The sequence below is a fragment of the Equus caballus genome, chromosome 8 (genome assembly GCF_041296265.1).
Source record: "Equus caballus isolate H_3958 breed thoroughbred chromosome 8, TB-T2T, whole genome shotgun sequence".
Classification (NCBI taxonomy): Eukaryota; Metazoa; Chordata; class Mammalia; order Perissodactyla; family Equidae; genus Equus; species Equus caballus.
The window spans coordinates 3,310,358-3,326,604 of NC_091691.1; the positions used below are offsets into that span (position 1 = coordinate 3,310,358).

General features: G+C 51.3%; 1 protein-coding gene and 1 long non-coding RNA gene across 5 annotated transcripts in view; one reads left to right on the plus strand and one right to left on the minus strand.

The window, feature by feature from the left end:
• Window positions 1-11,493, minus strand: part of LOC100054251 (cationic amino acid transporter 4) — a 27,580-nt gene extending 16,087 nt beyond the window's left edge. For 2 of the 3 annotated variants that reach the window (XM_005612366.4, XM_014742064.3), the window contains exon 1: window positions 11,157-11,493. Coding sequence is in view for 1 of the 3 variants with exons in the window: in XM_014742062.3 (XP_014597548.3) it covers window positions 11,157-11,237 (81 nt within the window). In the remaining 2 variants the exon portion in view is untranslated. The remainder of the gene's footprint in view (window positions 1-11,156) is intronic. The other variant, XM_014742062.3, reaches the window with a different exon arrangement.
• Window positions 10,687-15,634, plus strand: LOC111774592 (uncharacterized). Of its 2 annotated transcripts, XR_011441684.1 has the most exons (4): window positions 11,661-11,797; window positions 12,235-12,378; window positions 13,328-13,732; window positions 15,241-15,634. It is a non-coding gene; the product is annotated as an uncharacterized lncRNA (long non-coding RNA). The 2 variants fall into 2 exon arrangements; XR_011441683.1 differs by lacking the exons at window positions 11,661-11,797; window positions 15,241-15,634 and adding an exon at window positions 10,687-10,843 and having other exon boundaries at window positions 13,328-13,910.
• The last annotated feature ends 613 nt before the right edge of the window (window positions 15,635-16,247 follow it).

A 16,247-nucleotide genomic window follows, 5' to 3' on the forward strand; every position in this document is an offset into this window, starting at 1 on the left:
CCCACTCCAATTTTCATATCTAGATTGGTTATGGATTATTTGCGTCGAGAATTGCCAGTGAAAAAAGAAGGCAAGTTTCACTCAGATGGGAACCAAGTCTATAGATTTGTTCTAGGCTTCAGACATAAAGTCTTGTAATTCCTGTCATCCTGACCTCAATTCCTGCTGGTACAGCCTGGGTGACAGGAGTTGACCTCTGCTCAGCATTCTTTTCAATTCCTTTGCACCCCGACTCACAAGTTCTTTTTGCATTTATGCTTAAACGGAGGGAATTAACATGGACTTGCCTTCCTCAGGGATATTGTGAGTCCCCCTCATATTTTCCCCAATCCTACAGCCCACGTGGATTCTGTAGCCTTCACTCAAGGCTCCACTCCTGTTCAGTATGTGGACGACCTTCTACTCTGTAATCAGAGTAAACAGGGAGCCCTTACAGACCCCTCACTCTCCTGAAGGCATGAGCTGCTCGAGGCCATAAAGCCTCCAGATCTGAACCTCAGCGGGTGCAGACGACTGGGACCTACTCGGGACAGGAGCCATGTCAAGGCATTCAACAGCTCATCCCAAATGCCTTGAGTCCATTTTTTCCACCCTTCTCCCCAAAATGAAGAAACAGCTACGTAACCATCTAGGGGCAGCTGGTCACTGCCCCAGTGGATTCCTGATTCTGCAGCCTTTGCTAACCCTCCATGTGCTCTTCTCCCAGACATCACCCCACAGCCTATTTCCTGGCCTTCAGAGCCATGAAACTCCTGTGAAGCCTTAAAATCAGCTTTGTCCACAGCCCCGGCTCTTGGCTTACCAAATTTTGACAAACCTTTTCATCTATACTGCCATGAAAATAATGGAACTTCTGCCCGCATTCTAGGACAGTCTTTTGCCTCTCAGACACGTCCTATAGCATATTTTTATGCCAGCTAGACCCTGTGGCATCATGTATGCCTCATGCTTATGTGTGGTGGCCACAGCTGCTACGCAGATTGACAAAGCCAGTACTCTAACATTAGGCTCTCCCAGTCATCTCTATGTTCCCCAGGCTGTGTCTGCTCTTTTCCAAGTTCACAGGAAACAACACCTCTCTACAGATCCATACACCACCTGTAAGTGTGCTCTTCACTAACCCTTCCATCATCTTACATTGTCGTGACACTTTGAGTCCAGCTTCATTATTACCCCTCTCTGATGATGGAGAGCCCCACTCCATCCCACATGATTGCCCTGCAACATAGAAATGGTCTCAAAGCCATGAGAGGATCTCTCAGACACCCTTTTAGACAACCCAGACTTACGTCTGTTTTGTGATGGCTCCTGTAACTGGAATTTCCAGGGAAACATAACTGGTTATGCCTTAGTTTCCCCACATGAAATGCTTGAAGCTTGTTGCTTGCCCACTGTAAAATCACCCAAGCTGCTGGATCATGGCTGTCACTAGAGCCTGCACATGAGAAAAAGGGAAAACTGCCACTCTGTACATGGACTCCACATATGCTTTTGGAGTCTGCCATGCTGTGTTGGAAATCCCCCAGATTCTCAACTTCCGCAGGAACTGCCATTGCTCACGGTCACTTAATTCCTGCCTATTTCAAACAGTGATCACATGGGTTAGACACTGGGCCCAAGGGACTTCCTGTAGCTCCTTTTCCTTTGAGTTTTTAGGTTGCACTTACCTCCCTCCAAATGGGACATATGTGCAGATAGGGGATAGTTAAGGAACCAAAAGACAATTGGTATTCCCTGGCATCCACAAAATTTCTGACCCAATTATTTCTCAGTGCACCACTTGCCAACCTTATCAAGATTCTAGGAGATGACATGGTGCCCCAGGAAGTCCTCCCAGGCCCGCACTGCCCTGTGCAGCACTCCAAATGGACTTTACAGACTTGCCCCAGCTGTAGGCCATTCTCACCTTTTGGTTATGTGGGGGACTGGAATTGGCCACCCCAAATACATCTCTTTGGCAGGAGGATTATTTTGAGCTGGTTACTTTTAAAAACTGCAGACATGAAAGAAACTCTGTAAAGCAGGAGTTACCCTTTGTTAAGAGACATTTACATTTGTAAAGGAAATCTCCATCTGTAAAGGTGTCTCCTTCTCTGTACCAGGAAGAAGGGAGGGTGACCTTATCTCTAGAAACTCTTATCAATGTAGAAAGAGAGGGCTTAAATCTGCATAATAACCTTACTCTTGTTTACTGTGCTTTTCTGGTAATCTCCCCTAACTGACTCCCCCACCCCCAACATCCGCCTTTGCCTTTAGCTGAGGAGGGTATTTAAGATGAGAACCTCTGCCATTTTGGCGAGTTGCTCAGTTTGCCTGAATCTCTCCCACATATACACGTTACAAGGCTTTGTTCAATTTTCTCCTGTTATTCTGTCTCACGTGAATTTAATTCATTGCCTGGCCAGAAGGACCCAGAGTGGGTAGAGGAAGTGTCTTCCTCCCCTACAGTTATCATCTGCATGGTTAGTGGATGTACCGAATGCTATCTGACTAGACGTGCAGAGGCCACAACAGTGGGACAGAAATTAACAACTGCAGTTGTTCCCTGTTCTGGCTTCCTCTACAGATTGAATCAGACCACGGAGCTCATTTACAGCAGAAGTAAACCACTTGCTTGAAGAAACTCTGGGGTGCTCATTGAAATTTCATTTCCTGTATCATTCTCAGTCATCAGGGCAAGCAGAATGCAAAATTATAGACATCAAAAGGACTTTAAGAAAAGTCTGGCAAGAAACCGGGCTTAAATGCAGAGAAGCTCTGCCCTTGGTTCTTATAAAGACCCAGAAAACTCCAAATAGGAGACATGGATTGATTCCTTTTGAAATAATTTTTGTATGCCCAATGACTACTGGCATCTCTAAACCTTCCATTCCTGGGTTAAATGATTATAAGAATTTCAGTAAACAATTTGATGCTATGACTAGCTATAGACAAAAATTCAGTAGTCTACTTGAAGCATATGATCAACAGGTAAAAGAGGTGTGGCCTCCACCTGCTGATAAGCCTTGCCATCCCTTTAGACCAGGAGATCGTGTGTCTATCCAGGACTTTAGAAGAAAAAAAATGTGCTGTCACCTTACTGGGAAAAACATTTTGAAGTCCTACTGACCACCTACACTGCCTTCAAAATAAAGGAAAAATCTTCCTGGACCCTTGCAAGCCACGCCAAAATAGACCCAGAACATCACTCTCAAGACAACTGGGAGACAGTCCCCACAGGTGAACTTAAACTAAGGATTTCCAGGGCCAATTCCAGGATCCCAGAAGCAGCTGGCCTCATGGAGTAGACAGCTTTTCCCAAGATCATGGATCAAGAAACCTAGCTTTCACCTACATGTCCTCGTTGCTTTTATTTTTATTTATTTATTTGTGAGGAAGATTGGCCCTGAGCTAACACCTGCTGCCAATCCTCTTTTTGCTTGAGGAAGATTGTTGTTGAGCTAACATATGTGCTAATATTCCTCTATTGTATGTGGGATGCCACCACAGCGTGGCTTGACGAGCAGTGCTAGGTCTGTGCCTGGAATCCAAATCTGTGAACCCTGGGTAGCCAAAGCGGAGTGCATGAATTTAACCACTACACCACTAGGCCAGCCCCCGTTTTGCTTTTTAAACTCCCAATGCACACACACCTTTTCCTATTAACGAGTATATATATTCCTTTTAGTCATTTATTTAGAAAGCCGACTGGAGAGCGCTGGTCTCTATCTGTCCACTCCCCGTCTCTAAGTTTCCACTCTGGGCTCTTTCCCAATCTGTGTCTTGCTCTTACTAACTCTCTTTTTCTCACCAGGTTGAGCACAGACCAAACACACACCTATGCCAGTTTACCAAACCCTGGTCATGCTAACTAATCTGACTGTTGGCTATGTCAACAGCTAGAGAGCACAGAAGAACCTGAACTGGTCTCTGTTCCTGCTGATGTGAACACCTGGTGGACTAAGCACAGAAGATGGATGAACGACAGGGCATGGTGTCCACGACAAGGAAGACGTCACTCTGCCTCTTCTCCTGGTGAGTCATCTGGGCCCCAGAAAGCCTATACAGGACTGTCCCTTGCCAAGATAAAGATAATTGGTGAAAAGTTCTCTCTTTGCATTTAAAGTAAACATGACAATGGACTCTTCCTTGGTGACATATCAGGACAGTATTACAATTGAATTCTGTGGTTTGAGTCCACAGGTGGCGTCTTCAAACTTCTCAAGGAAACTGTAAGTGACTCTAACACTATTCCCTTTGGACAAATATTTGCCAAATCACCAAAGGGTCTGGATGGCTTATGAGCCTCCTTTGTATAACTTGGGGTATTGCAGTGGCCCACATGGTTAAGGTGCCCAATACCACAAACAATATATGGGTGGATCCAAACTCTGGACTCATTTGGTCAGGTGACAGGACCAAGCTTTACAGCTGCCCAAATCAGGCTGCAGGCCTCCTGTACCAGCTATTCTGCATCTGTTCTTCTCTCCCAGATTGACAGGAGGGCATGGAAAATGGAGACGTTTATGTACCAACAGTACCAGTGGCAAAGGTCATGGAACACTCTGGACCCTGGAAACTACAGGCTCAGCTCTAACCTTGTCTGTAAAACACACTGGTCTTTTTATTTTATGTGACAACAAAGTATAGAAAGGGTTCCCAGCTAATTGGTCAGGACGATGTGGACTTGGATACCTGCCCCCTTCTGTCACCAGATACTCCACCCTAAATGCCAGCCACATTGGAAACTTGGGCTCCTTTGTTCATAAAATTGTGCCACATGAACGTGCCAGTTGAGAAATCATAGGGAACCTACTTGTCTATCACAACTCTTGAGTTATTTTCAGTAATAAAAATCTTATTCCCCAGCTTTGGAAATTATGAGTTAGAAAAGGCGATCTTCAATCTCTCCATGGTGATGGAGAAAATACTCCAGTCAGAGATTAACAGCCTAGCCTCTGTGGTCCCCCACAATTGACCTGCTCTGGACACACTGATGGCTCAGCAGTGAGGAGCTTGTGCAATCATTGGTGAAAAATGTTGCTTTTATTTGAACCAAATAGGGCAAGTAGTATCTAACTTCCATCTATAAAGAGAAGATTCGCATTTTCCATCAGACAAATGAAGCTCACCCATTTCATTGGACTGACTCATTCCCAGGATCGGGAACTGGTTTAATGGCGTGGAGCAGATGGGCTCCCATCCCTTCCTATCTGCTTGTTCATCCTCATTCTAATCTATGTTCTTTTCTCCCTTTGCAGATTCCTGACCACTCAGCTACTAACTCATTTTCTCTCTTCACAGTCACCAGCTCAGCATTCAATATGTGAAACCAATACCAGCTCAACACAAGGTTGACATAAGGGAAGCCATATTGTACAAAAGAAACCATATTGTAACTTGGAATGACCTTTGATTAGCCCAGAAATGCTCTGTAGATTTTATGGCCCCTTCCAGCTGCTGTAAGTTGATAACTTTGTTTTTCTGAGTTCCTTAGGAATGTGACAACCCTGGAGCAGAGAGCCTATGCTGATAGCCATCATCAATGGCAACTGAAAGATCAGGGTATGGGACATTGCTCCATTTTCTGACGCATATCCAGTAAAATAAAAGACTATGAGAAACCGAGACCAGATGCCTGCCCCACCCACAGATCAGATGAAGGCCCCACCAGAGACCCACCCCCTGTATAACTGGCCTGCAGTCTTTGTTCTGTAAGACCGTTCTTTGGGACATGAGTTGGCCATCTTCCCTCTTGCTAGCAAACTGTAATAAAAAGTCCTCTCTCTCCTACCTCTTTGCCTCCTGACTATTGGCATGCCTTGCGGGGGGCAGAGGAACCCACCACCCCACCTTGGGTGGTAAGAAAACTTCCAGGGAAGTTTCAGAGAAGGGAACAGATGGGGCTCAGGGCAGGCTGATGAGGATTATTTTAGGCTGGTTACTTTTAAAAACTGCAGATGAGAAGGAGGCTCTGAGGAGTGGAATTTGCTTGCCCTTTGATGAGAGATATTTGCATTTGTGAAGGAAGTCTCCATCTGTGGGGGGTGTCTCCCTCTCTGCACCAGGAGGAAGGGGGGATGGCCTTATCTCTGGAAACTCTTAATGGAGAAGGCAAGGACTTAAGTTGTTTACTGTCTGGTAACCTCATGTGACTGACCGCCCCCCCCCCCCGCAACATCTTCCTTTGTCTTTAGCTGAAGATAATATTTAAGGTGGTGGTTTTTGCCATTTACTTAATCCAGTTTGATTCTTATCTAAAAGTTACAGGACCACCCAATAACCAGACCCCACCTGCACGGATACCATTTTAACAACTTTTTTTTACCTATTCTTTCCTTTGTCTTGTAAAGAGATAACTCACATGCCTATGCCTTAAATTTAGCCCTACCCTCAACCCATGTTTGCAGCAGTTCCTTCTGCCCATGGGTCCTGTCCCCATGCTATTCCACACTATTCTCTAAATAAAAGAGCACTACTGCCAGACCTTGAGAGTCCAAGAAATCTTTCTTTGGACTCCTCAGCTCACTGAGCCCACATCAAGGACACCCCAAAATGTGCCACTGTGGCATGTGATGAGGATCAACGTTGCCCCAGGGAGAAAAGCACAAGGCGTTCTGGCCCTACATGCAGATCTATATCCTCCTCTTGGAAATACAGGACGTCCTGACCTGATTCTATCCAAAGTTATAGGACCACCTGCTAACCAGACCCCACCTGCACTGATAACATTTTTTTGCATGATCTTTCCTTTGTCTTGTAAAGAAATAACTCACATACCTATGCTTTATAAATTTCAATCCATTGCAGCTCTTCACTGCCCATGGGTCCTGTCCCCATGCTATTCTCTGAATAAAGGAGCACTACTACCAGACCCTGAGAGTTCAAGAAATTTCTTTCAACTCCTTGGCTCAGTGAGCCTGCATCGGTATGCAGAGTATTTTGAGCTGAAGACAATCAAGGCTCAGAAGACTCTGGAGGAACATCTGACCTTCCTCCAAACTGCCTAAAAGAATTTAAGCTGGAAGGGCCTGTCCCAGGAGGAGCTCTTACCATGGATAATTCTAGGTGTGAGGGGCAGGAAGGCATCTAGCGAGGGCCATTTTATCAAAAGATCTCTTTCGGGTCCCATTGTCTATAGATGGAACAACACAAACATTTGTTTACCAGATATGAACTCTTTTCATCTTCCTGTAAATTGTCTTCTCCCCCTTTGAAGTCTCCGTTCTCTGTCTCCCTCTCCTTAGTCCAGAAGGATATACATACCTCATTTTGCCTGACTGTCTTGGTAAAAAACACAATATCTGCAAAGCACAATAAAATGAGGTATGCCCATGACACGTGTTGTGACTTTGTCAAATTAACATTTGTTGAGTAGAGCCCTGGCAGCATTGGATGGTGAGCCTGGGTTCAACAACAGACTGCAAAAGAATTGAAATAGAGAAGTTTGTGACTCACAGGTCCTGGAGAAGGTCCATAGCACAGCTAGAGGGGACACACCTGGAGGTGCAGGCAGAGGGCAGGGCGGAACCTGGGGCATATGCCTTTATTGGGGTCCACAGGCAGAGTGCTTTGGGGTTCCCAGGCTAGGTATGGATTGGTCAATTCAAACCAAAGGAGGTTTTGGTAAGGTTCGCAGGGGTCTTATCCAAGGAGTGCACAGGGGGAAGGCCCTGGGAGACAGGGAGAATGCCTCTCACAGGGGAAGTTGCAGGAGTCATATTAAGAACTGATATTTACTGGTGACTCAGTTACCTGGCCCCCCAACTCCACAGGACATTAACCACAACCCTGCTCAGAACAAGCCTAACATATTATGTTGAGCATACAGGAAACCACAGAGAGAGGAAGAAGAAGATGGCTGAGACACATGGTCAAAAACAGTTAAAACCGGTTAAAGGCAACATGACAGTCTGACTTGACCTAACACAGACCCTGCAGTTCATTATATGCTCATTGGAAAACATCATCACGTTACATAACACACCTACCTGCAGCCATGGCAGGAAATTCAGGCCAAATAAGGGAAGAAAAGGGGTGGCAGGCCATTCCCCAGAAAACCCTGCCCGTCGCCTGTATTGCTATGAATATTCCTCCCCTTCATTATCTTGACCCCTTGTAACAGCTGCTTAATCCTCCCAGAGCTGAGAAGCTGATTTGTGAAATTTGCTCAGGCTTTTCTATTCTTTGGCCATTAAATAAAGCATGTGCTAGTGAATGCTCAGCTTCAGTCTCGTTTTAACTCTACAAGACTGAACAGGAAAGAACCCTCCAAGGAAGAGCTGGGCACTGTGGGCTCGAGTCCCACCCGTGGATTCTTCCTCGGGTCCCCTCTGATCGTGGGTTCGAGGACCAGCAGAGGGAGGCTAAATTGGTAACAGAATTGGCATCCAGTTGGGGATTCAAGTCCCACGGAAGTGAAACTGGTAACAACTTTGCCAGTGGTTATCTAGGGCATGTACTCCCGGGAGGGGCTACTGTCACTTCAAGGCCCCTGCAGGCTGCTTGTCCACACAAAATGGATGCTGAGGCAGCAATGCTATGAAGTAGGTTAGCTAAACTCCCAACAAATTCTTAGAAGAAAACATAGGAGTAAATCTTCATGACTGTGGGTCACCCAACGACTTCTTTCTTTCTTTTAGTTTTTATTTTTATTGAGGTAACATTGGTTTATAACATTGTATAGGTTTCAGGTGTACAACATTAGAATTGGACATCTGTATACACTACAACGTGCTCACCACCAGAGGTGTAGGTTCCACCCATCACCATATAATTGACCCCCTTTACCCATTTTTCCTTCTCCCAATGGTTTCTTTAACCATGACAGCAAAAGTTCAAGCAACCTAAGAAAAAAAAAATAAATTGGGCTTCATCAAAATTAAAAACCCGTGTGCTTCAAAGGATACTTCAAGAAAGTGATGCCACAGAATGGCAGAAAATATTTGAAATCATCTATCTGATAAGGGGATTATATCCAGCACAGAGAAAGAACTCTTACAACTCAACAATAAAAAGATAAGTAGCCCAATTTAAAAATGGACAAAGGATCTGAATAGACATTTCTCCAAAGGTACACAAATGTCCAATAAGCACATGGAAAGACTCTTGACATCATTAGTCATTAGGGAAATGCAAATCAAAACCACAGTGTGATGCTCCCCCAGGATGGCTACAGTCAAAAGTCACAGAAGAACAAATGCTGAAGATGATGTGCAGCGAGTGGAACCCTCACACACTGCTGGTGGGAATGCAAGATGGCGCAGCTGATTTGGAAAACCATTTGGCAGTTCCTTAAAAGGCCAAACATGAGGTTACTGTATGATCCAGAAATTCCAGCCCTAGCTACGTACCCAAGACATGAAAACATGTGTTGACACAAAAACTTGTACATGGACTTTCATAGCAGCATTACTCATAGTGGCCGAAAGGCAGAAGGAATCCAATTGTCCATCAACTCATGACAGAAAAATAAAATGTGAAATATCTATACAATGGAATAATATTTGTCTATAAGAATGAAAAAAGTAGTGATACAACATGGATGAATCTTGAGAACATCATGCTAAGTGAAAGAAGTCAGCTACAAAGACCATATATAGTATGATTTCATTGCTATGAAATGTCCAGAATAGCCAAATTCATAAAGACAGGGAGTAGATTAGTGGTGGCCACGAGATGGGGGAGAGGGGAATGGGAAGTGACTGCTATTGGGACAGAGTTTCCTTTTGGGGTGCTGGAAATGTTCTGAAATTAGATAGTGGTGATGGTTGCACAATTCTGTGGATTTACTGAAAACCACCGAAGTGCACATTTTCAGTTGGTATTATGGTATGTGAATAAAATTATCAAAATCAAAGCTAAAACACCAAACTGTTTCCAAGAACTCCAGGGGCAGGAAGGGCTGGGTGCCAGACAGAGATGGAGCCTGGTAAACAGAGGAGCAGAGTAAGAAGTGGGGAGACAGGTGCTTCTCCTAAGCTGGCCCCTTGTGTGTTATCTGATTGAGGTTGTGGAATGTGAAACAGTCACTCATGTCTAAGGGCTTTAAAATGGAGCTGAGAAGCCATGAAGGAAATGTGGTTCCTATACACATCCTCAGGGAGCAGAACATGACCTTCTGAACTGAGTAACCTGCAAGAAACCTGCAGCCCCTCACAGTGATGGGCTTTTGCCTCCCTCTGGCTAGCCTTAGTAACCAATTATTTGTAGCCAAGATTACCTTTCTGCCCCCAAACCAATTAACATTCTTAGTATGCATACTTCCTTTCTGGTACCTTTAAAAGCCTCTGACTTTTACTCCCTAGGGTACACTATTCGGGTTTGTAACTGAATCTGTGTTCCCTGAATAGCAATTCTCTGATCGCACAATAAATGCCTCTCTGCCTCTCATTTTCCTTCTTCACTTGTAGGTTAATCAGGCCAGTGGTGCGTGTCTGACTCCTGCCCAGCACTTGGGTTTCTGTTTTGACTCGAGCCACAATATCAGCAAAAGCTGCAAAGCGAATATGCTCCTGATCTTTTCGATTTGTTCTGTCTTCTAGGCTTAGCTTGAAAGCTGACTCTGTAAACGCGCCCTTTGCTCAGCGCTGCCAAGACTTGGTTAAAGTCACTGAGGAGTTTCCCGCAAAGGTACAGCTCTGCTAGCGTCTCTGGGGCGTGTCTCATACACTCCTTGCGAAATGTTTTACTGATCCCCACCTCTGAGCACTGACCTGCACGTAACTATCACGTGCAGGCCTGACCTGCACCGTAACTATCACATTCATAGACACAGAGAAACACGTGGATATGCAGGCCAGGATCGCTCCAAGCGTCCCCGCGGCCGCTCTGCTCCCGCTCCGGCTCACCGGCGTCCTGTGAGGTGAGCATGGGGGCCCCTCCTACAGATGGGGAAACTGAGGCTCGGAGAACTCGAGCCACGCGGGGAGGAGGGCTCGGGGGCCACACCGCTGGCTGACCCGAGGCTCCACTTTAAACGGAGCTCCCTTCCTCCGGCCCGTTCACCGCGCGGTAACCGAGCACCGCCTGGGCGGGCGCGGGAGGCGACAGGAAGGTGGCACGAGGGCGCCGCCGGGCCGGCCCGGGACTCGCGGAGGAGCGGAGACGGCTCCGGCGGAGGTTCGGGGAGGCCGCTAGGACGCGGGACCGTCCCGCGCGCGGCTCCCGCCACTCACCTGTGGGGTCCACAGCGTCGCACGCCTCAAGCACTGAGGCCGCCACTGGGCTTCCGGGCGCCGAGATGTTGCTATCAACATGCGCCAGGAGCCACGCCCCCTGGCCGAGCTAGAAAGGCTCCCCAAGCTTTGCGCGCTAACTCAAAAAGACCTTGCGCAGAACGATGTTGGCCGGGTGTGTGGATTCCACCTGTGAATACGCGTGCGTAGTGGGGGTAGCTGCGCCTCTTGGGCCTGAGCTCACGCGCTGTATCCACGGCAAGGACTGCGTGTGTGCGATGCGAGGCCATTTATTGCGGCCATGGAGGCTTGTGCCCTAGTGGGGAGCCCGCGGAGAGCAATTACATTGATGGTCCTTTCTCCGGCAACTATTTATTGAGCGTCCACTGTATGCCAGACACTGCACTGGGTGCTGCTACCTAAGCGAGAATGACCGAAGCAGCCCAGCAGGGAAGGCCAGATCGCCAAGGAGCGGGTCTCTGAGGTCTCCACCTTTCCCCCCGCACCTAACACACCGGCCGGCACGGAGATGTCTGCGGACCGAACGGCCGAGGGGAGACGCGCCGTCCCTGCCCTCCGGGATCGGACTGCGGGGAGACCAGGCGGCAGCGCTGCCGGGAAGGGAACCGACGGCGGGGCCGGTAGACCGCGCTCTGGACGCCCCCGGTGGGGCGGGGTCGGCGGCGCCAGGGCTGTGGCCATGGGCTGGGGGCCAGGGGCCGGGCGGGGCGCGCACCTTCCCACGGCCGCTCAGATGGTGGCGCCTGGGGGTGGAGGGGACCCTGCAGAAGCTCGCGCTGCGCCGGAAGAAGGCGCTGAACGCCCAGGAGATGGCGCCGGACTGGCTGCGCAGACGGCGGGCGGCGCCATCGACCCCGCCGTGTTCAAAGATCCGGCGTGGGCGGGGCTGCGAGCTCGATGACCCCAAACACTTTGCTTTCCTCCCCCTGCCCTTGTTGGAGTCCCGGAGGCCCAGGGCAGAGTTGGGTCTTGAGGGAGGCGACCACGCCCGCCCGCTGTCGCTGAGCCGCCTGGCCTGGGCGAGGAGGGCTCCCTGCGCACGGGTCTGTCTCTGCAGGATCCCAGTGGCCCTGCTGATGCTGCACGTGGCGCCCCTCGCCGTCCTCCAGATGCTCCGTCCGTGTGCCGAGCAGAGGCTGCCGAGCGTGCCCCAGGCCCCTGCGGCTGTGTCTGCCCCCATCGAGCCTGCCTGAGTCAAGAGGTCAGAGTTGGGCCCGGTGCTCCCCGCCCGCCCCTGTGGCCCGGGCAGCTAGGTGGCAGGGGTAGGGAGGGGGCAGCGCCGGGCACGGGGTGGCCTTGGCCCTCAGTGGACAGGCCTTTCCGTCCGTCTTGTCCCAGGGCCCGCTGGGCCATCCAAGGGCTGGCCCCTTGGGCTCCAGTTGCCAGCTTCGGCCTGGCTGCGCCCTGCAGAGAGAACCTGCGGATCGGGTGGACGCAGAGCGGGTGCCCCCGGGAGGCCGAGTAGGCTGGGCCTCATCTGGGACATTTGCTGCCCCAGCCTCTCCTCCCCTCTGCACTCCTGCCTTCGTTCCACAAACCCGGGAATAAGACTGCTTTGGTGCCTGTGCTCATAGTTTATCTGGCCTCAGGGAGCTGGGCAGGCAGAGGCCTTCCTGCCACCCCCTCACCTGTACTCCACTGGCCCCAAGTCCTGCTCTGGAGTCTGGCCAGATGAGCTTCCCTCCTCGGGTGGTGGGGTGTGGGATGGGAGTGAGCGTGGCAGCCCCTGGCTGCCTTGGACACTCAGGGTGCAGAGGCCGGAGTGGCAGAGCACTGGGCTCAGGTGTGAGGGGCCTCCTCACTCTCGAGGGCCATGACTGGGGCATGAACAGGTGCTGGTGACAAGGTGTCATGGTGCAGCTCCAACTGCCTCCTCCCCATGTGTCCCTTCTGCTCCCAGGTGCTATCAGAAACCCTCTGACTTGCAGCCGAACCCCCTGGCTGGCTGCTTGGCCAGAAGCATGGGGCTCTCTCAGACACCCGGAGAAGGGCTGACCTGTGGGTGGAGGACAGGCTGGGCCACTGTGGGTGGGAGAGCCAGGGCCCTGGGTCCCCACGTCCCCTGTCCTGTGCGGCCCTGGGTACTCGAGTGCAGGCCTCCTCACTGACCCATGCTCTGTCTGCTCTCTCTGTGTCTCTCTGACCTCCAGGGCCTCTTTCTGCCAAGAACTGGAGCCTCTGCAGGCCCCTCCTTTTCCTGGGCCCCGGGCCTGCAGCCTCTGCGGTTCTGCTCCACTGCCCCACTGCCCTGCACTTGCCTCTCTCCTGGGCCCCTGGGTCCCTCCAGTTCTCTTGCTGCCCATTCTCTCCTTTTACAGGTTGTGTTTATTGGTTTATCTCTGGGGGTTGGTGCCCTCTCTTGTTTCCATGGAAACTGCCGTGGTCCCCAGAAAACCAGAGCAGCTTCGAGCAGCAAGGGCAGGACCCTGTGGGTCATCCCTGCCATCAGCTTAGAGACCAAGGACAGGATTTCAGGGCTCGCTTTATTAGAGACAACCTGCAGTCCTTCTGGAACAGGATCAACACCCGCACCCCCTGGAGGCTAACTCAGCTGGGTGAGACTCGGCTCTGTAGAGGTGTCCCCAGCCCAGAGGAGGACAGCTGACCGAGGGGCAGGGAAGGGGCAGCATGGTGTGCTGTGCAGAGCAAAGCCCTGGGTGTGAGAAACACCTCGACCTCTGAGATGTTGTTGGCCATTTGGGTGGGCAGCCTGAGCACAAACCGTGACTCTTCTTTTCTGCCTGGTTCCTGAGCTGAGAGTACGTTCCAGGTGTTTCCAGGGATGTGTGAGGGAGGGCTGAGATCCCACCTGTGCTCTGGCTTCACCCTCCTTCCCGCCCCTCCCCATGTCACCCACCTGGAACTTCCAGGTGCCATCTGGAGCTCGGGCCAGGGAGGAGTGGGGCAGGGCCAGGGGGCAGGTCAGGGGAGGGGTGGGTGGACTAGCGGCTGAGCTGAGGAATTGATGGGTGAGTTTCCAGAAGGAAGGAGAAACTGGGAACAGAGCCCTCCTCCCCGGAGGGGTGCTGGCACTCACTCACTGAGGACTCTGGGTGCCAGGCCAGCTCTAGCACTGGGGGCACAGTGGGACTGTGAGGTGGACATGCTCTTGGTCCAGGGAGGGAGATGGCTAGACAAACCGACAGTAACAGATGGGAGGAGGCCAGTGCAGCTGGCCTTGCTGGAGCAGTAAGGGTTGAGCAGGCTGGGGGGCCCTGGGTGCCAGCTGCAGTGTCCTTGCCCTGCAGCCCTGCAGGTGGGAGGTGGGGAGGTGGCTGTGAGAGGAAGGGCAGGCGGGGAGGCAGTGCAGAGCATGGATCCAGTGGATCCAGGCCATTGGTGGCAGTGGGGCCTGAGCTGGGGGTGCGGGAAGAGGGAGAGAGTGGAGAGTCAGGAGGGGTGCCATGGGAATGGCGCTGGGAGCACTGGCATAGAGGGGTTGGGAGGTCAGAGGGGGCTCTGAGAGAGGTAGGGAGGAAACCCCGATCAGGGGCACAAGAGTGGAGCGCTGGGCTCCACAGGGTCATTTTCTCCTCAAGTGCTCAGGCCTTGGGTCCTGCTGGACTGGGTGGCCAGTGGCCAGGATACCAGGACACAGGGGCCCTGGGGAGATGCCTGGTCGGGTAGAGGGCAGCCTGGGGAGGGGTTTGATGGGGAGGAGGGGGAAGGGAGTATCAGATGAGGGGCCATGCCAGGAATGCACTGTGGCCAACAGGCCGAGGCCAGCAGACAAGACAGATCTCTGAGGCCCCTGTCGCAGCGTCTATGCACAGAGACCTTCCAGCTGTCTCATTGATGGCAGGATCTGAGGTGGAGAAAATAAAGAGTTGTCAGAGTGGCCCAACTGTGGGGACTGTGGTGGCCTAGGAGGACAAGGGGTTTGGGGCTGTAGGCACTCACTGGCCTTAGGTTTCCCACAGAATCAGGGTGTGCACCTGCTCCAGGCCGTGGGCTGGAGCCCACTGAGGAGCTTGACTCTGTCTGGGTTCCTGATCCCTGGCCATCGAGGTGGCCCGTGGGGAATGTCACCGACTAGCTCACTCATTTCTGCATTTTCCCGCAGAAGAGGGGGAAGCAGAAGACCCCGGAAGCACCGAGGGGGAATGCTTGTCATGGGGGGACGTGGGTCACTGAGGAAAGAAATTCAGTGGAGTGCTCCCTGTTGAAGTTCAGGAAACTACGTCTTAAAAGATGTCCCTCCAGGACGTGGGGGATGAACGTGGTGCGCGGAAGCCATGGGCTTCTCATGCAGCTTCGCTGTGCGATGCGGGAGCCACAGGCCCCAGGCTGGTATGGTGAGAGGCACTGGGCATGTGGGCACCCGCCATGTGCCTGGGTGCAGAGGGCTGGGCGCAGAGGGAACATCACACCTCACGCGTGATTCTTATACTGATCCCATGTTGAAGTGATAATATGTTGGATATTTGGGGTTAATTAAAACAGATTATTTAAATTAATTTCCTGTTTCTTGTTACTTTTTGATGTGGCTACTAAAAAATTTAAAATTACGCATGAGCCCTCCTGTGCTGCTGGCGGCCAGGGCCGGACTGCGTGCGCTCCCCAGGGCAGGAGTCAACAGGCCGAGCTTCCCTTCCCCAAAATTGACCTCCAGAACTTTCCCCATGGCTCCTGGCATGGCCTCTGTCCTAGGAGGGCCTCCTGCACTCAGCCAAGGACTCCTCTTGGAGGTGCCGTCTGTCCAAGAGACAGGCCAGGCTCAGCCTCAGGACTCAGGGCTGCCATAGGGTCCCCACTGAAAGGACCGTGACAGAAATGTACTTGACGTAAATGTTGCTCATGAGAACACAAACACAGCAGGTGCGCGGTGACTGTGCAGCTTGCCCTGGTTCCTGATGACAGTGTCCCTTGTCTGCTCAGAGAGAAACAAAGGCAGCAGTGCTCTCGGTGGAGGCCAGGCAGTGGCAGAATGCGGCAGCCGGGAAGGATCCGGCCAGAGGATGTCCTGCCAGCCCATTGCTGCCAGGCTGCTGGTGGCGGGGATGGGGAAGAGCCCCCCTGGGAGGGGCCCCTGAGAGGGGCAGAGATGCCTCCCACCGCCCTGCTGTGGGC